General features: G+C 41.5%; 1 protein-coding gene across 1 annotated transcript in view; it reads left to right on the top strand.

Annotated features, from left to right (window-relative positions):
* The first annotated feature begins 2,948 nt into the window (after positions 1-2,948).
* Positions 2,949-20,352, top strand: part of GUCY1B1 (guanylate cyclase 1 soluble subunit beta 1) — an 82,267-nt gene continuing 64,863 nt past the window's right edge. Inside the window, exons 1-2 of the mRNA XM_075860317.1 lie at positions 2,949-3,077; positions 9,833-9,906. Coding sequence (XP_075716432.1) covers positions 3,075-3,077; positions 9,833-9,906 — 77 coding nt within the window. The 5' untranslated portion in view covers positions 2,949-3,074. The remainder of the gene's footprint in view (positions 3,078-9,832; positions 9,907-20,352) is intronic.

Here is a 20,352-nt window from a genome sequence, read left to right as displayed (position 1 = left end):
AGCCACAGCCTGAACCTTGGCAGGGTCCATGCGGAATTCATGAGGAGTGAGAATTTGACCCAAAATAACCGGGTCAGTAACTCATCAGGGGTCTCCCCCTTTTTCTGTAATGTTGGGTTTAATCCACGGTTCTCCTCCGTTTCACCTGGTGGTTCCAAAAATCCTGAGGTAAATGTCATTCATCGGGAACTGTGCACAGTCTGGGCCCAGGTTCAGAAGAACCTAGAGGCATCCCAGAGCATACAAAAGACTCAGGCAGAAAGAAGACGTTCTGCTAACCCCTTGTTTGTGGTCAGGGATCTGGGGTGGCTGTCTTAAAAAAATTTGCGCCTTAAATTCCCGTCAAAAAAGTTTGCTCCCCGGTATATAGGGCCGTACAAGGTCATTGAAGTCCTTAACCCTGTCTCCTTCCGACTGGAGTTACCCCCGTCTTTTCGAATACACGACGTGTTTCATGCCTCCCTCCTGAAACGCTGCTCCCCGTCCTTGGCTCCCTCGAGGAAACCTCCGGTCCCTGTTCTCACCCCTGAAGGGGTAGAATTCGAGGTGGCCAAGATTGTGGACAGCAGGATGGTCCAAGGCTCTCTCCAGTACCTGGTCCATTGGAGAGGATACGGGCCTGAGGAGAGGACTTGGGTACCCGCCCGGGATGTTCACGCTGCAGTATTGCTCAGGAGGTTCCATCTTCGGTTCCCCAATAAGCCAGGTCCACCTAGAAAGGGTCCAGTGGCCCCTCATAAAAGGGGGGGTACTGTAAAGGATCTGCCAGACACAGCTTCTGTGTCGACGCCCGTGGTTAGTCAGTCTGCACCTGCTCCTAAGTCTGATCGAGTGACCCCTCCTTCTACCAATCAGGCTGGGAGGCTGAGGAGTGGGAGAACCTATCACAGCCTGGCCAGACGGAGCTAGCTCCCGCCCTCTGTCTATTTATACCTTCACTTCCTGCTCCTCCTTTGCCTGTGATTCTCCTGTTTCCTGGCTCTGCTGCTGCTTGAACTATTTGTCCCTGCTTCATATTGACCCTGGCTTACTGACTACTTTCCTGCTCTGCGTTTGGTACCTCGTACACTCCTGGTTTGACTCGGCTCGTTCACTACTCTCCTGCTCTGCGTTTGGTACCCCGTACACTCCTGGTTTGACTCTGCTCGTTCACTACTCTTGTTGCTCACGGTGTTGCCGTGGGCAACTGCCCCATTTCCCTTAGCTTCTGTGTACCCTCGTCTGTTTGTCTGTCGTGCACTTATTGAGCGTAGGGACCATCGCCCAGTTGTACGCCGTCGCCTAGGACGGGCCGTTGCAAGTAGGCAGGGACTGAGTGGTGGGTAGATTAGGGCTCACCTGTCTGTCTCCCTTCCCTGTCATTACATTATTATTGTATAACTATTCATCTATCGGATAGAAGTTGTAAGTTATTATTAGGCTTGAGAGGCAGGGATTATTTTATTTGCATTGATAACAGTTTACGGCTTGATCAACTATAGAAAACCATATTTGAGGATATGATGATGGATTCCTAGAATCTTCTCATACTTGCATCTTCTCATAGTGAAGAGAAGAAGCAGGAAGTTTATATAGACAGTGTGGACAATGTAGTATCAACCAAGTTTGAGTGGGTGTAAGATCCCCCTTGCCCATTTGAATTGTTACCTGTGGTTCACGTCATGGACTTTGCATTTCTTGTGGGGCATTGCGGTTGCATGGGGTAATGGGACTGCACTGAATATGGGATAAGTTCATAGTGAGAAATTCAGCAGTCCTATGGAAGAAATATATGTAAGCAAACATCTCCCCCACTTGGGCATGGTCCCCAAAAGTAGAACCCAAGACAGAATTGACAAATATACAAGTCCACTGAACACATATGGCATTAAATAAAACATATCCTACATAATCCAAATTGGGCTGTTACTCTATTCCACAAACCAGATGTAGCCAAATATATATATATATATTTTTATATATATATATATATATATATATATATATATATACATACATATATATATATATATACATACATATATATATATATATATATATATATATATATATATATATATATATATATATACAGTATATATATATATATATATCCCATAAAACACATTCACACTTTGCACATATCGTATAAAAGATATTGAATACTTTATTAGTTCACTACATAATAAAAGAATAAATAAATGGATATCGTATACACGGAATGTGGTATCACTGGAGACAATCTAATATATACGTGCGTAATGCGTAACATGAGGAATACAGACCAAGATGCCCAACGCACATTTTGACGTTGCTTCTTCTGGGGCATTTCTTGTTTGCGATGTCCTTTTAATTATTGAGTGTTTTTATTATGTAGTGAACTAATAAATCATTCATTATTTTTTATAGGATTTGTGCGGAGTGTGAGTCAATTTTGTAGGTTATGTATATAATCAAAATTACGCCAATATATTAATCCTAATATACTACACGACTAGTGAAGCAGTTTCACCAGACACATCGTCTTCCTCAGATTCCGGCACTTCTATTATTATATTTCCTAATCAAGAACCCATTTTATATCCATAATCTTCACACACACGTAAATACAGTCAGAATCTGGTAACATACATCTTACCTAGACTTTTGCCTACAGTATTTGCCCGACATGACTTATTTTGTAGGAATAAGATTTACCAAATGAAGAAATATTGTTTATAGTGTCTCTAATAGTAGAAATGAGTTTAACCTTCTCTCTCCCACAATGCAGCAGGTAGACATTGCCAAGATGTGTCTTGACTGTAACTTTGCTGTTGCTGGAGCAACAAGATGAGCTGATGATGGTTCCCTTTTCTCTGTGACAGCTCATAGCCCTGTCAGGCATCCTCTGCTCAGTCCTGGAGACGGGGAAGAGAAGCACAACATCTCAGCTCCTATTGGCTGCTGCTGCCTGTTTGTCATCAGGAGGCGGGGCTTTGTGTCGGATTCAGCTCTGCTGCTGTACTGAGCTTCATTAGAGCTGCAGAGGCTGTCACTAAGTAACTCTTTATACACCATTGTCTTCTTGAAAGGGGGAAAGGAAAACAACCGGCAGAATGGTAAGTGCCTGTTTTTTTATTTATTTTTTAAATTAAGTAGTAAATGATGTCTATAATATAGAGGTATGGACAATCATTTCAATTGTTGTGTGTGTGTGTGTGTGTGTGTGTGTGTGTGTGTGTGTGTGTGTGTGTGTGTGTGTGTGTGTGTATATGTATATGTATATATATTTATATGATGTACATTTAATAGGTTTAGAACGTCAATGATCGCAAAATCATATGATTCGTTTCAGATCTTGGCTCACATGAAATCAGTGCATCTTTACAATAATATGTGTGGGTGGATGTGTTCTGTATTATCATTTACAGCACATCCTGTTTTTGCTACAATGTAACATAATGCATGCAGATTAATAACATTATCATCATGTATTGTGGTGTCAGTACAGCTGCATTCCTAAATGAGATCATTGCCTAGGTCGTGTTGTAACATTTTTCCACTGTAAATTATTTTGGCTATATATATATATATATATATATATATATACAATATCAGTAGATGTAGCACAGCAACACAATCACAAATGCCACACATTGCCGCAAACCATTCTCTTGAATTGTTTTTCTGCCAAATTATATGAACAAAGAGATGTAACGGAGCAGCCACATAATAAAGAAACTTGTTAGAAAATGACTATGATAAAACCTCAACGTAAACAAGAGGCGACATTGTAATGACAGTTTACGTCAGTACATTAGCTGCCCAGTCATTTTGGAGAAGGCCCTGGACTCGATTCAAATGCGTCATGTTCGCTGGTGACAAACCTTCGTACATGTTTCACATGGTTTATTTACACATTGTATACCAGTTGTCCGTTATATTGGGAAATAAAACACGGTCACTTATCTGTTGAGTACATTTTGTACATTTCTTGTTGGTAGTTGCAATGATTCACATAAAATACTGCATATTTGTGTGTATTGTGTTTTCTGCCATTAGGTTTACAGCTCTCAATCTTTAATATCTGTAATATTTTGCCACCTTTTATTTCTCAGGGTTACAATATCTGATGCTGTATCAATTACTAATAATAAAGTGCCAAGCTAATAGCAGAAAATAATGGTTGAAAATCATACTTAGAATATTGTTATGTAGTTTATGATTCAATGCATTCATTTGTGAAAAACTGTTGATACTTGTGAAAGGACAGCTAGAACACCCTTATTGCAGCCGAAAAAATGAAAGATTGACTTATGTATCAATAGAGGATGTATAACACTATTTACACTTCAAAAAGTCAACAACACTGATATTAAAAAGGTAACATGGCAGCCGACTGCCATAATGTGACAATGTTAAAAATATGTTTTAGATGTTATCATATTTGACAGCATAATGATAACAAATAAAGTGACACTATTGGCACATGACCCCCTATTATTTCCTAAAATATAAGTTTTTCGTAGAAAAAAAAAAACTCCCCCCGTTTACCCTTCCAATACTGTACTACTATCATGAAATCATTAAATCGAGTACTGTGCATTGCCACCATCTTTTTCTCCCTGACATTTAGGTTGAGAATTGGTGATAACATGTATGACTGTCCACCACTCGCCCGCAGGGATGATGCTGTATCTTGCAAAGTGCATGAAAAACTGAGATCGTCACCCACCAACTAATTCTTAGGTTGCTAATCAGCAGAGTATTCGGCCACTGTCTGTATCACTTGTTGTTACCTGTGCCAAATTTGACTGAGGCACCCGCCCATAACCACCAGATAGCAGGAGTTATGAAGGAACCAGGCATATCCAAAATATGTTTCACTTTTTTCCAAACAGTGGCACAGGCACATCAAGTATAGGTGATAAGGGAAGTAACTAGAATTCATAAGTCCATTTAGCAGTTTAAAGAACATGCCCCCATTTTCTTGATAGAAAACAAATGCAAAAATAGCATAACAATGTTTACCTAGGTAACAAAGCAGAATCCACATAAGAGAGCAAGAAAGCAGAAAGCCACCACCATGTTTTTTTTAACACAGAAAGAACCAAATTCCTGCACAAGAGGGGGTCCACTCAGCCTCTAGACCCCATTACAGCTGCATTGTCTGTACCTCTTCATGGAAGTAAGTTTTGGGCACAAAAAACTTTTAATATTTGGCTTAAAAGCCTGACAACAAGATGGCAGTATTAAGCTTCCCCTACAGCAATCCCTTTTCCCGGAGACTAAGGCCTCATGCACACGACCATAGCCATGTGCACGACCGTGATTTTCAAGGTTGGACGGCCGCAGAGTGTCACTCACGAGCCACTCGCAAATCGCGGGCCGTGCACATGGCTGCATGCATTCATTTCTATGAGCCTATTCTGCAAAACACGGCCATAATAAGACATGTCCATTCTTTTTGCGGTCCAGGCTCCTGGGCTATGCACGGACCGTGGAAACCATGGTCGTGTACATGGGCCCATTAAAATGAATGGGGCCGCAATTCACCCGCAGATTTGAATTGCGTGAATTCCGGCCGCAAAAATACGTTCGTGTGCATGGGGCCTAACAGTGCCTCCCAGTACTGAGTTATCCTACAGAAGGGCCGAATTGTGAACCAACGGAATAGTCAAAGGGATAACAGTCAGATAATGGAAGCCAAATGGATGATAAGTGATGATAAGCTAACACTAACTAGCTTTCCCTATATCTACGCCTGGATCTGTCCCTAAACACTGGGCCTAACAACTCACCACTAACCGTCACTGTCCCAAACACTGTCTCTAATCACTGTCTCTAGTCCCTAATCAGCATAAACTGTCCCCAACACAGCACCAGCAAAACACTAGGAACTATAGGCAATGAAAATAAAACTAAGGCCTCATGCACACGACCGAGCATTTGCGTCAGCAATTTATCCACATTTTTGCAGATAAATTGCGGACCCATTAATTTCTATGGATAAGTCTTTCTACGGTCCGGATCTACGGCTTCGCTAAACTGGTGAATTTATTTTGCTGACCCCAAAACCAATACAGTCATGTGCATGAGGCTCTACAGATCCAAAAGTCAATGACATTAGGCAAGCAGAACAGGGAACATTTGAGACAGGATAGAACTGAACAACTAAACAAGACCAAACACTGTAGCAAATAAGGACTGATGAAATACAACACGGAGTGGAAAAAAACACAAAACTAGACAGGTAACACACAATCAGAAAAACACAAGCAAACACACCTAGAAAACGCTATAACTGACACCCAAATTATGAGGCCAGGGATTCTTAAAGAGGACCTGTCACTGCTCCTGACATGTCTATTTTAAGAAAAACTTATATTCTCATGAAATAACAATTCTGGAACATATTTACTAGGAAACTGTTGTGCTGTTTGTCTATTATTTCACCTAGAAATGGGCAAGTGAAAAGAAGAGCAGTTGCCCTTAACAACTAATCAGATTCCACCACTCATTTTTGAGGGGCCTTTTGGAAAAGGAAAGGAACAATGTGATTGGTTGCTTTTCTCTTGTACTAGTTTTGATGAATGTCTCCCAGTGCCTATATTAGATGTGCACACTAGCGCTGTGCCTGATTATTCTGTAACTACAATATTCAGCACAGTGCTTGTATGGGGGAAGAATGAATCACTGGATTACACACAGTGCTGAGGGGTATTATCCAGTGTTCTAATAAGAACCAGGACCTGCCTAAATTAGCAATATGGCAAACGTTGCAGAACCACTCTGAATAATACATTTTTGGGTGGGGTATATACAGTCCAGAATTATTTGGACAGTGACACAATCTTCATGATTTGGGCTCTGCATGCCACCACATTGGATTTGAAATGAAACAACTGAGATGTAATTGAAGTTTCGATTTTCAAGTTTAATTCAAGGGGTTAAACAAATATATCCTGAGAAATATTTAGGAATTGCAACCATTTTTCTAGACAGCCTCCTCATTTCAGGGGCTCAAAAAGAATTGGACAAAGTAACATTACCATAAATAAAATGTATTTTTTTTTTGTTTTTTTTAATACTTTGTTGAGAATCCTTTGCAGGCAATGACTGCCTGGAGTCTGGAACCCATGGACATCACCAAACGCTGGGTTTCCTCCTTTGTGATGCTTTGCCAGGCCTTTACTGCAGCTGTCTACAGTTGTTTCTTTGTTTGTGGGTCTTGCTGCCTTAAGTTTTGTCTTAAGCAAGTAAAATGCATACTGGATTGGGTTGAGATCTGGTGATTGACTTGGCCATTGCAGGGTATCCCACTTCTTTGCCTTAAAAAACTCCTGGGTTGCTTTCACAGTATGTTTCGGGTCATTGTCCATCTGAACTGTGAAGAGACGTCCAATCAACCTTGCTGCATTTGGTTGAATCTGAGCAGAAAGTATATCCCTGAACACTTCAGAATTCATCTGGCTGCTTCTGTCTTCAGTTACATCATCAATAAACACTAGTGACCCAGTGCCTTCGACAGCCATGCATGCCCATGCCATCACACTGCCTCCACCATGTTTTACAGAGGATGGGGTGTGCTTTGGATCATGAGCCGTTCCAAGCCTTCTCCATACTTTCTTCCTCCCATTATTCTGGTACAGGTTGATATTAGTTTCATCTGTCCAAAGAATGCTGTTTCAAACCTGGGCTGGCTTTTTTACATGTTGTTTGGAAAAGTCTAATCTGGCCTTTCTATTTTTAAGGCTGATTAATGGTTTGCACCTTGTGGTGAACCCTCTGTATTTGCTCTCATGAAGTCTTCTCTTTATGGTAGACTTAGATACTGATACACCTACTTCCAGGAGAGTGTTCTTCACTTGGATAGATGTTGTGAAGGGGTTTTTCTTCACCATGGAAAGGATTCTGCTATCATCCACCACTGTTGTGTTCCGTGGACGTCCAGACCCTTTGGAGCTCACAAGATCGTTAGAGCGCTGTTTTTTTTTTTTTTCAAGAATGTACCAAACTGTTGATTTGGCCACTCCTAAAAATTGTGCTATCTCGCTGATGGGTTTCTTCATTTCTTTTCCGCCTAACGATGGTCTGTTTCACTTGCATTGAGATCTCCTTTGACCTCATGTTGTGAGTTCACAGCAACAGCTTCCAAATGCAAATTCCACACCTGGAATCAACTCCAGACTTTTTACCTGTTTAATTGATGATGGATTAATGAGGGAATAGCCTATGCAGCCCATTAAATAGCTTTTGAGATAATTGTCCAATTACCTTTGGTCCCTTGAATATGAGGTAGCTACATATTAAAGAGCTGTAATTCCTAAACCCTTCCTCAAATTAGGATGTGAATACCCTCAAATTAAAACTGAGAGTCTGCACTTTAAACCCATATTGATTATATAACTGTATATTCAATATGTTTTGGTAAACAGCTAAAATGCCAAAACTTGTGTCACTGTCCAAATAATTCTGAACTTAACTGTACACATATTAAAATCAGTAGGGTTTTTTTTAATGTAAAGTGGTTATTTCGCAGATAATGCTGATGTCAGAATATTGGGAGGTATAAATAGGTGCCTATGAAATATTCAGCAAATACCAGAGTGTTTTGTACAAGATATAATGGTGATGTCTTAAACTTTGATATGGGATATTTGTTGATAACATCATTTATTAATGTTTTTAGATGGTTGCCCGTAAGACTAAAAATGTGGGCTGAACGTGACTTGAGTAAAGGCTATAGGTGTGTATAGGTGTGAAGTGGCCCTTCCTCTAGTTCAGATATTGGAGAAGGAACAATATCTGCTGCTGTTATGTTGAGTTTATTTCTGTGTGAATTGCTCTTTATTCATGATAAATGCTGTGATATCGCTTTGTTTCTATTTCTATGCTTTCATTATTACATGGTGTGGTACTTTGTTATGTGCATAGGACCTGTGGTCAAATTTTTTCATAGCTGGCAGGTCCTCAAGACAGAAAAGCTCATTAGGTCTGCTCAGGGAACAGTGGCTTACCTGTCTTTTGTGGGCGCCGGGAGAAACGGCTTGGACGCCATCTTTAAGTGGATTTGGTGAGAAAGCATACACTGTGGTGTCTACATTCCTCACGCTAGGGGTGGCGCTAAATTGATAAATCTGACCTAACTTGCGCAGGCTGCGACACTGAAAGCAGCTGGTATGCACTAGAGAAAAAAGGCTATCAAGGAGGAAGGAGAGGAGACTCCCTTCAAACTGTGAGAGTCCTGGCACTGGGAGCAAGGTGCTGAGGGTGGGCAGGCTGGCGCCAGGTCCGCCTGAGCATATCATAGTGACATGTCAGAAGTTTTGATCGGTGGGGGTCCGAGCACTGGGAACCCCACCGATCACTAAAATGAAGCAGCAGGAGCGCTCGGGTGAGCGTTGAGCCTCTTCGTTTCTGATCGGCTTTTCTCAGAAAGTCGAACAGTTGGTATACTGACTCATAGACATTCTATTGAGCCCGTACACCAATTGCTCGGCTTTCCGAGAAAAGCTGATCAGAAACAAAGGGGCTCAGCGCTCACCCAAGCGCTTCTGTCGCTCATTTTAGCGGTTGGTAGGGCTCTCAGTGCTCGAACCCCCACCGATCAAAACTTCTGACATGTCACTATGACATGTCAGAAGTTTTTTGAATGTTTACTTTCCTTTTAAGGATATTTCCTGTATTGTGCTGATGGCCCTTACAAGTGGCTCCAAGTTGGAACTTCAAAAATTGTCTAGTACAGAATAGCTTAGTATTATTACTTTGTTGTTTGTTTCTTAGTAGAGTGTTTACATTCTGTTATAAATGTTTCATAGTTTATCTATTTATATATATTTTTTATATTTCCAAAATCCTAATTTTCTTATAGTATGGATTTGTCAACCATGCCTTGGAGTTGCTGGTGATAAGGAACTATGGAGAAGAAATATGGGAAGATATCAAGTAAGTTAGATATGGACGCTTCATTCTATATACATTCCATGTTTTTTAAATATTTTGCTTGTTTCATTCTTGTAGACAGAGGTTCCTCAAGTTTCAATTTTAATTTGTTCCGTGTCTTGACAGCAGGGCCGGCCTTAGGGTGGATGGCTCCCCGTGCAAATTTATCTTTCGGCTTCCCAGACAATCATAGAAAAAATGGCCCATAAAAAAGTATAATGCCCCCACACAGTATAATGTCCCTTTAGTGCCCCACACACAATATAATTCCCTTTTAGTGCCCGCCATATAGTATTATAATAATAATATTTAATAATATATTATAACCCCTTCAAGGACACAGTATTTTCTCCTCTAGTTGTGCCCACACAGTATTATGCCGCCTGTAGTGCCCCTACACAGTATAATGTCTGCTTAGTGGCCTCCACACAGTATAATGCCCCACTTCCCTGGCTGACACACATAGCCACCACTTGTAGATACTGCCCCGCTGTAAATTGTGCCATACAGCCTCCCTATAGACAGTGCCATAATCCCCCACCTCCTCCTTGTAGACAGTACCATAATCCCCCACCTCCTACTTGTAGATGGTGTCATAATCCCCCACCTCCTCCTTGTAGACAGTGTCATACTCCCCCACCTCCTCCCTGTAGACAGTATCATAGCCCCCTCTCCCTTGTTGACAGTGCCATACAGCCATCCACCTCCCCCTTGTAGACAGTGCATTACAGCCCCACACCTCCCCCTTGTAGACAGTGCCCTCCAAACAAAAAAAAATTACTCACCTAGGCCCCGTTCCCACGACTTACTGAGCTGCTCCACAACGCTGATGATGGGATCCTTGCGTAGGCCGGAGTGATCCTGTAGTCTAGTACAGAGTTTCCCAACCTTTTCGAGGCACCCATGGAAAAAAAAAATTCCTCAGTGCACACTTACCAAAAATTGTTTTGAGAAAGACAGAAAATGGCAAAAAACAAGCAGTACACTTTTAGGGGTTTTGTAAGGCAGAAAAAACCTGTCTCAAATTCCTGCAGGAATTTTGACGCAGATTTTGAATCGACAGCGTTAGTTGACTTTTTTTTTTGCGTTTTTTTTTAAGCCGTTGACGATAATGCAAAATACTCAGGCAAAAAAGCACTCCGAACGAGTGCCGCAGGTATTTTCTGCCTCTTATTAATTTCAATTGGAGGTCAGAGGTCTGATACATATACATTGTTGCAGCTCTGTAACAATTAGTCTTCCCTCTCCGTCAGCTTGGATCGCTGTGAGGGGAGAGTGAAGAAGGCTATATATGGACTGTAACGTCAAGGGCTTTCCCAAAGAAGGAGTCACCGGCCAGAGCGTTTGTGATGCTGTTCCTGGGGACCCCATTGGGGAGAGAGCCCGCAGACAGGAAGGTGCTTCACTGCTTCAGTGTTTGCAGCGTTGTACTTCTAAGCTACCTAACTGTGATCAAACACATGGTTGTTTGATGAAACTAGGGGGGGTAGGTGCCAACACATGTGGAGAGACCCGGCAGACAGGAAAGTGAAGCGCTGCTCACACTGAAACAGCCCTGTACACATTAAACCCTGTTCCAGGCTGCCAACATGTATATATGTGACAGCTGCACGGGGCATCGGCAGTTGGAACATATATAGCCGTATGGCAGTCGTGAAGGGGTTAAGGTCTTTCTGCAACATTTCACTGTCACATTTTAATTATTCTAAATAGTTTTTTGTGATTCTTTCTATTCCATCCCCAATAAATTCATTAAAAAGAGCTGGAATAATTACAAATCCTTGTGTATCTTCTGGATATACTATAAATGACATTACTGGGGATTCAGCTTCTGGGACTCTTATTTATTGATCCTATTATGACAAAAGGTGGGAGAACCCCGCTAGGTCCAATTTGAAAGTTAAACATTAACAATTAGTAAACATCATTAAACATTAAATATTAAGGGTATATTCACACAGCTTATTTTCTGACGTTTTTCGGGCCGTAAACAGCTGAAAAACGGCCGCGTAATAAAACGACCGCGAAAAAGAAGTGCATGTCACTTCTTCGGACGTTTTTGGAGCCGTTTTTCATAGACTCTATACAAAAGCAGCTTCAAAAACGGCCGCGAAAAACGTGACTTTGAATAAAGAAACGTCTGAAAATCAGGAGCTGTTTTCCCTTGAAAACAGTTTCGTATTTTCAGACGTTTTTGGTTTTGTGTGTGCACATACCCTAACAATCAACTTTTTAACAATGTATGTACAGGCTCTTATAGTCCCTGCATCTGTGATATCACTTTGTAATTCATCCCTTAACCCCTTAAGGACACAGCCTATTTTTTTAAATCTGACATGTGTCACTTTATGTTGTAATAACTCCGGAATGCTTTCACCTAGCCAAGCAATTCCGAGATTGTTTTCTCGTGACATATTGTACTTGACGTTAGTGAAAAATTTGGTCGATAAATTCAGTATTTATTTGTGAAAAACACCATAATTTAGAGAAAATGTGTGAAAATTTGCATTTTTCTAAATTTAAATGTATCTGCTTGTAAGACAGATAGTAATACCACACAAAATAGTTACTAGTTAACATCCCCCATATGTCTACTTTATGTTTGCATCGTTTTTTGAACGTCCTTTTATTTTTCTATGACGTTACAAGGCTTAGAACTTTAGCAGGTATTTCTCACATTTTCAAGAAAATGTCAAAAGGCTATTTTTACAGGGACCAGTTCAGTTCTGAAGTGGCTTTGAGGGCCTTATATATTAGAAAGTCCACATAAATCACTCCATTTAAAAAAATGCACCCCTCAAAGTATTCAAAACAGTATTCAAAAAGTTTCTTAACCTTTTAGGCGTTTCACAGAAATTAAAGCAAAATAGATGTGAAATTTACTTATTTTTTGCCAAAATTCATTTGTAATAAAAAAAAATTGTACCACAGAAGGTTTTAGCCAAGAATTGCAACTCAATATTTATTACCCCAATTCTACAGTTATTAGAAATATCCCACATGTGGCCCTAGTGTCCTATTGGACTGAAACACGGACCTCAGAAGCAAAGGAGCACCTAGAGGATTTTGGGGCCTCCTTTTTTTAGAATATATTTTAGGCACCATGTCAGGTTTGAAGAGGTCTTGTGGTGCCAAAACAGTGGAGAGCCACCAAAAGTGACCCCATTTTGGAAACTACACCCCTCAGGGAATTTATTAAGGGGTGTAGTTAGCATTTTAACCCCACAGGTTTTTTGCTAAATTTATTGGAAAAAGTCTGTACAATTTAAAATCCACCTTTTTTCTGAAAAAACATAGAATTTTTTCATTTTTCCAAGGAATAAAGGAAAAAAAGAACCCCAGCGTTTATAAAGCACTTTCTCACGATTACGGCAATACTCCATATGTGGTAATAAACTGCTGTTTGGACCCACGGCAGGGCTCAGAAGGGAAACAGCGGCATTTGGATTTTGGAGCACAAATTTTGCTGGAATGATTTTTGGTGCCATGTCATGTTTGCAACGTCCTGGAGGGACCAAAACAGTGGAAACCCCCCAAAAGTGCCCCCATTTTGGAAACTACACCCCTCAAGGAATTTTCATAGTGGTATAGTTAGCATTTTGACCCCACAGGTTTTTTGCAGAATTTAGTGGGATTCGGCCATGAATATGAAAATCGACTTTTTTTCGGAGAAAACGTAGAAATGTTTAATTTTTACTAGGAATAAAGGAGAAAAAGAACCCCAAAGTTTGTAAAGCAACTTCTCCCGATTACGGGAATACCTCATATGTGGTAATAAACTGCTGTTTGGACCCACGGCAGGGCTCAGAAGGGAAACAGCGGCATTTGGATTTTGGAGCACAAATTTTGCTGGAATGATTTTCGGTGCCATGTCATGTTTGCAACGTCCTGGAGGGACCAAAACAGTGGAAACCCCCCAAAAGTGCCCCCATTTTGGAAACTACACCCCTCAAGGAATTTTCCTAGTGGTATAGTTAGCATTTTGACCCCACAGGTTTTTTGCAGAATTTAGTGGAATTCGGCCGTGAATATGAAAATCAACTTTTTTTCTGAGAAAATGTAGAAATATTTAATTTTTACTAGGAATAAAGGAGAAAAAGAACCCCAAAATTTGTAAAGCAACGTCACCCGATTACGGGAATACCCCATGTGTGGTATTAAATTGCTGTTTGGACCCACGACAGGGTTCAGAAGAGAAGTAGCGCTATTTGAAGCTCAGATTTGTCTGGAATGGTTTTCGGGTGCCATGTCGCGTTTGCAGAGCTACTGAGGTACAAGTACAGTGGAAACCCCCAGGAAGTGACCCCATTTTGTAAACTACATTTAGTGGTGTAGTGAGCATTTTGACTCGAAAGGTGCTTCTTAGAAGTTGTAAACACTGGGCCGTGAAAATGCATAATTTAATTTTCTCCAATAAAGCTTATCCTGCTTTATCCTCAAATTTTTCTTTTATACAATGGTAATAAAAAAATTAAAAAAAGCACCCCAAAATTTGTTGAGCAATTTCTCCGGATAAGGCCAATACCCCATATGTGGCCATTAACTGCTGCCTTGGCACATTGTAGGGCTCAGAAGGGAAGGCCCACCTTATGTTTGCAGAGGCTCCAGAACATAAAGTAAGTTCAAGAAATGCCTCATTTAATAAAATTGCACAATTCAAAGCACAGTATTCATCTAGGGGTATAATGGGAATTTGTATTTTTTTTTTTGGGGGGGGGGAGGTGGGTGTGGTATTATTGAGATATCAAATTAATTTGGAAAATAAATGCCCAGGGGGTATTTAAGAAATAAATGGAATGGATGTGATGTTATTGGAGTAGTAAAAATTATATTTAATGAATATCAACAGAGGTGTGATAAAAACTGAAGCATTCTCTGATGCAGAGGCCTGGTTTAGAGGGACGGGTCATACAGTGGTGAGTGGTGTCTTTCCTAATCCCTCTGCTTGAGCAAACTAAACACCTTTTCTGGGGTTTTTGTTTTTTTTCTGTGGGGGGAAGTACTCCCGGGAAATGCTGGGCATGTATTATTCTGGAGATCCCAGAAGTGCTGCTACCTTCACTGCTGCCCTCTGCTTCCTGGTCTCCAAAAATCATTTTTTAAATATAATTTTGTCTTGGAATCCCAGGAAAGTCTCCGTATTGTCTGCGGTTCTGTAGAGAACAAAGGTGTTATAGAGAGCCACTTGGGTGAGGTATACCGCCAATTTTTTATACCACACCTTAGATTTTCTTAGGGCACAGTAGGGCTGCAGTACCTGGTCCAAAAGATCCACCCCTCCCATGAATTGGTTATAGTCCTGGATGCACACAGGCTTGGTGGTCTGCTCTGTGGCTCCTCTGACTGGAACTGCGGTGGATCGATCAGCATGCAGTGTGGTCAAAATAAAGACATCACGCTTGTCTTTATATTTGACAAGCATCAAATTTTCGGAGCAAACAGCCCTGCTTTCCCCACGGCGCAGTGTCTGCTCTATAAAAGACTTGGGGAGACCCTTTTGATTTTGCCGTATTGTGCCACATGCTAGTGTGCCCCTAGCAGAAAGGCACTTCAGGAGGGGGACGCTATTGTAAAAATTGTCCACATACACGTGGTATCCTTGGTCTAGTATGGGGTGGAGCAAATACCATACTATCCTCCCACTTATTCCCAGGACAGGGGGACAGTTTGGTGGCTCGATCTTTGAATCCTTCCCTTCATATACACGAAAGCGCAGTGTATACCCAGACACACTTTCGCAGGCCTTATACAGCTTCACGCCATACCTAGCCCTTTTATTGGGCAGGTACTGGCGGAAGTGTAATCTGCCTTTAAAGTGGACTATGGATTCGTCCACTGCAAGGCATTTTTGGGTCGTATAGACCTGACTGAATTTTAAGTTGTAGTGGTCAACTACTGGCCTAACTTTATACAGTCTATCATAATTGGGGTCGTTTTGGGGTGGGCACTCATCGTTATTGTTGTAGTGAATGAATCTTAATAAAATTTCAAAACGGGCCCTGGGCATGGCAAGAAAATAAAGAGGGGAACGATAAAGGATGTCTTTGTTCCAATAGGAACGTATCGTGGGTTTTTTGGTAATGCCCATACTCAATAGAAGTCCCCAGAACTTGCGGATTTCAGTGGGGTTTGTGGGGGTCCATTTTTGGGGCCTGGCATAAAAACTATTTGGATTGCGGGAAATAAATTGCTGGGCATATATGTTCGTTTGTGCCACAATCAAATTTACAAGGTCATCAGTGAAGAACAGTTGGAAATAGTTAATTTCACTGAAGCCTGCGGTATCTACATTGATGCCTGGAGTCGCAGTGAATTCAGGCACCTGGGGCACAAAATTATCTGCGGGGATCCATTTGGAGTCAGCTGTAATGGGCTGCGATTGTGCACTACTGACGCCTACCTTTGGATGCCTACGTGGTGGTTCATCAGTTCGATGGGTCACTAGACGAAGAGGACACTAAAAATGTCACCTCTTCCCCACTACCAGAATCAGAGTCCTCAAAGAGCATGGCACATGCCTCTTCGGCAGTATACAGACGCTTAGTCATTTTTTTTTCTTCTGTAAACTTAGTAACAAAGTGTCACTGGCGTTGAAAGTAACGTCAAACTTTTTTTGTGTTTTTTTATTTTTTATTTTATAGAATAACTAATTCCCGAAAACCAAGGTATTTTTTTTAATATATCTACAAAAACTCCCGGGTAACAGGTGTCAAACGCAGGTGGATGGAGTTTGGTATGTCCCAATTAGGCGCAGAATACAGGACGGTAGCGATGAGACAATATATAGGTCACAGGACAGCTGTATAGGTCCCAGGACAGCTGTATAGGTCACAGGACACCTGTATAGGTCACAGGGCACCTGTATAGGGCACAGGACAGCTGTATAGGTCACAGGACACCTGTATAGGTCACAGGGCACCTGTATAGGGCACAGGACAGCTGTATAGATCACAGGACAGCTGTATAGGTCACAGGACATCTGTATAGGTCACAGGACACCTGTATAGGGTGCAGGACAGCTGTATAGGGCACAGTAGATTGGCTGCTGGGTGATCCAGGTGTTAATTTATATAGTTAATTATTAATTTACTCTCTAACTAGCAATAGCTCCTTCTCTGATCACTTCCCTGACAGAAGTGAAGCGGTCAGAGACGGAGACTACACTAAACTCCCCTCTCCAACTGTCATAATAAACTGTGATTGGTCCATCAGCACTGATGGACCAGTCACAGCGATCGCCAGCCGAGGACAGCTGTGGTTGGCCCTCGGCCGGCATCCCCTGTTACTAGGCTGTCTTGGACAGTCGTATTTCGTGAAATGGAATGAGTTCTACCTGTCAAAGTAAATTATACTAAGCTGTGATTGGTCTTCTGCACTGATGGACCAATCACAGCGATCGCCGTCAGGATGTGCGGCGGAAGTTTAAATTGTTCGAAACGTCACACTAAGCTGTGATTGGTCCATCTGCACTGATGGACCAATCACAGCCATCGCCGGCTGAGGACAGCTGTGATTGGCCCTCGGCCGGCATCCCCTGTTACTAGGCTGTCTTGGACAGTCGTATTTCGTGAAATGGAATGAGTTCTACCTGTCAAAGTAAATTATACTAAGCTGTGATTGGTCTTCTACACTGATGGACCAATCACAGCGATCGCCGTCAGGATGTGCGGCGGAAGTTTAAATTGTTCGAAACGTCACACTAAGCTGTGATTGGTCCATCTGCACTGATGGACCAATCACAGCCATCGCCGGCTGAGGACAGCTGTGATTGGTCCTCGGCCGGCATCCTCAACTGCTAGGCAGTCTCGGACAGCCGTCTGTTTTAAACTGCCGCCGCACATCCCGGTGCAGCGACAGTTTAAAGCGTTCACGTAACTGTACGTGGAAATGCGGGAAAAGACCGCATCCCATCACGTACAGTTACGTGAAATGGTGGGAAGGGGTTAAAGAACCTTCAAATATTTTACAAACAGCATAGCTCAGAACTACTGTACTGGTCGTATCTGAGAAAAATATTTAAAGATATAAAGATGGCAAATAATGTTTGCATGTTTGTATGTTTGGAATGTTTGTCAGATTGCTGGGTAAATCTATGCATTTTGCTTTAGGTTTTGAGGGAACAGGACTACATATTGTTGTCCATGGAGGCAATCAATATTAACCCAGCTCTGGTTGAGATTACAATTATTTATATGTGTATTGCTTCCAGATGACATCACTGCAGAAATATGTAGATTTGCTTTGTTTCAATTTAGGTGGTCTAGTTTATTACACTATAGTTTATGAGATAAGTTTGAATGCAACACAGACTTGTCTGCACAAAGAATGTTAATGGACACCACTTGAAATTCTCACCTAGTGTGAGACATTTCATTTAAACCTCATATGACATTTAATGTAAGTATAAAAGTTCTTTCTCACTCAGCTAAAGTGGAAAAGTTATGTTATGTGTGTTGAAATGTGATTGTAATATATACTTTCCATGCTGTTCCCTTAAAAGGAAAGTTTAGTCTCTTAGCTCTTTTTACATGCAAGTGTCATTGCACTTCATATTTGCCCACCGTTGTATTTTCCAGTAAGCCATTTATGTTTTTCTATAATTCGAAACCATCTTTCATTGTTCCGGACATTTACCTTTCCAAAAAATTTGTAGCAGATTACCAAAGGTCATGGGAAATCACCAATATGTTTTTAATAGTCTTAAATTATAGGCTATGTACCTCTTTGCAACCAATTTTGTTTTATTGCTCCAATGCATCTAAAATGAAGCAAATTTTCAAATATTATAGATTAAAAATCTCCTCCTATGTAGTTCTAAGAATCTCCATCATTATAGACTGCAAAAAAACTTTCTATAGTCTGAACCTGCAGTCATACTCCCTGCTATCTACCCCCTATTTGTTGCTAATTTATCAAATGTATTCAAAGGGACACTCTGGCCAAAACTAAACTTTTCCCATGTGTACCATTATGCTATTCCATGTGTCAGTGTCTCGTCTGTTATTTTTCTTGCTGCTTCTATCTCTATATATCAGACTGGGATGGTTGCTTAGCAGCGGTGTGTATCAGGCTCGGTGACACACTTTCTCTACTTGAGTCTATGGAGATCTATGTGCCACCCATCCCAGGCTTCAGCAGTTCCTGTACCACACTAGTTTTGCACAGGGGACAACGACAAAAACTTCTATGATCAGCTTCCATTGATACATATATGGACAGAGACGTCAGGGGCTCCCACTAGCAGTGGAATCCCCAGCCAAAGCGCTCTGAACGTGGATTCCCCTCCTAAAGGGAGCTTAGGTGGCGCTATCTACAGGGGGGGGGGTCTGGTGCTATCTACAGAGAGGTGTGGTGCTATCTACAAGGGGATGATGCTATCCACAGGGGGTGGTGCTATCTACAGGGGGTTGGCGCTAACTACAAGCGGGATCGTGCTATCTTAAGTGGGGATGGTGCTATCTACAGGGGGATGGTGTTAACTACAGGTGGGATGATGCTATCTACAGGGGGGTTGGTGCTATATACAGAGGGGTTCAAAACCACAGAAAAGGCAATACTTACTAAGTGGGTGGGTGAAAACCCGTTCCCAGCAGGACGCAGCCAGGTCAAAAATGCTTCAGAAGGCGAGTGCATGAAATAGTGATAGCCACTCCCACTAGTCTTGAGGGGAGTGGCGAACTAAGTCCTCACAAGTGTGCGATAAATGGGTGTCAGTGTTAGTGTAGTGCTAGGGTGTGAATGTATGGTATAAAATAAATGTGTATGTATGAAAGTGTCAGAACTGTGTGATAATGTAATAAAAAATAGATAAGTGTGATGAATAGGGGTCAGTGCTGTGAATAGTGCATGGGGTGTCAGTACTATGTGTAATACGTGGAGGGATAATGTGCTGGTCGTCAGGCATAGCATATCTTTCCAAATAACAGCCTATTTGTAACGCACTGGGGACCCTTGACGTTGGGATGCGAGCTTTGCGTATTTTGGCCAAAATAACAACTAATACCCCATGCTTTATGAATATTTTTATTATGTACACTTTTTTCAGGACGCGGCCGGGTCTTATGTGCTGGGAGAGAATGATGTGCTAGTGTTTGGTTTGGCATGCAGAGCAGCCCGCCTTAGCTGATACTAGGGGCGTTACAAATAGGCTGTGATTTGGCTAGATATGCTATGCCTGACGACTGGCACATTATTCCTCCATGTATTACACATAGTACTGACTCTCCATGCACTATTCACAGCACTGACCCCTATTCATCACACTTATTTATTTTTTATTACATTATAACACAGTTCTGACACTTCCATAACATATACATTTATTTTATACCATACATTCACACCCTAGCACTACACTAACACTGACACTCATTTATCGCACACTTGTGAGCACTTAGTTCGCCACTCCCCTCAAGACTAGTGGGAGTGGCTATCACTATTTCATGCACT

The sequence above is a fragment of the Rhinoderma darwinii genome, chromosome 1 (genome assembly GCF_050947455.1).
Source record: "Rhinoderma darwinii isolate aRhiDar2 chromosome 1, aRhiDar2.hap1, whole genome shotgun sequence".
In the NCBI taxonomy this organism is placed as follows: domain Eukaryota; kingdom Metazoa; phylum Chordata; class Amphibia; order Anura; family Rhinodermatidae; genus Rhinoderma; species Rhinoderma darwinii.
This window is presented reverse-complemented; position numbering and strand designations above follow the sequence as displayed.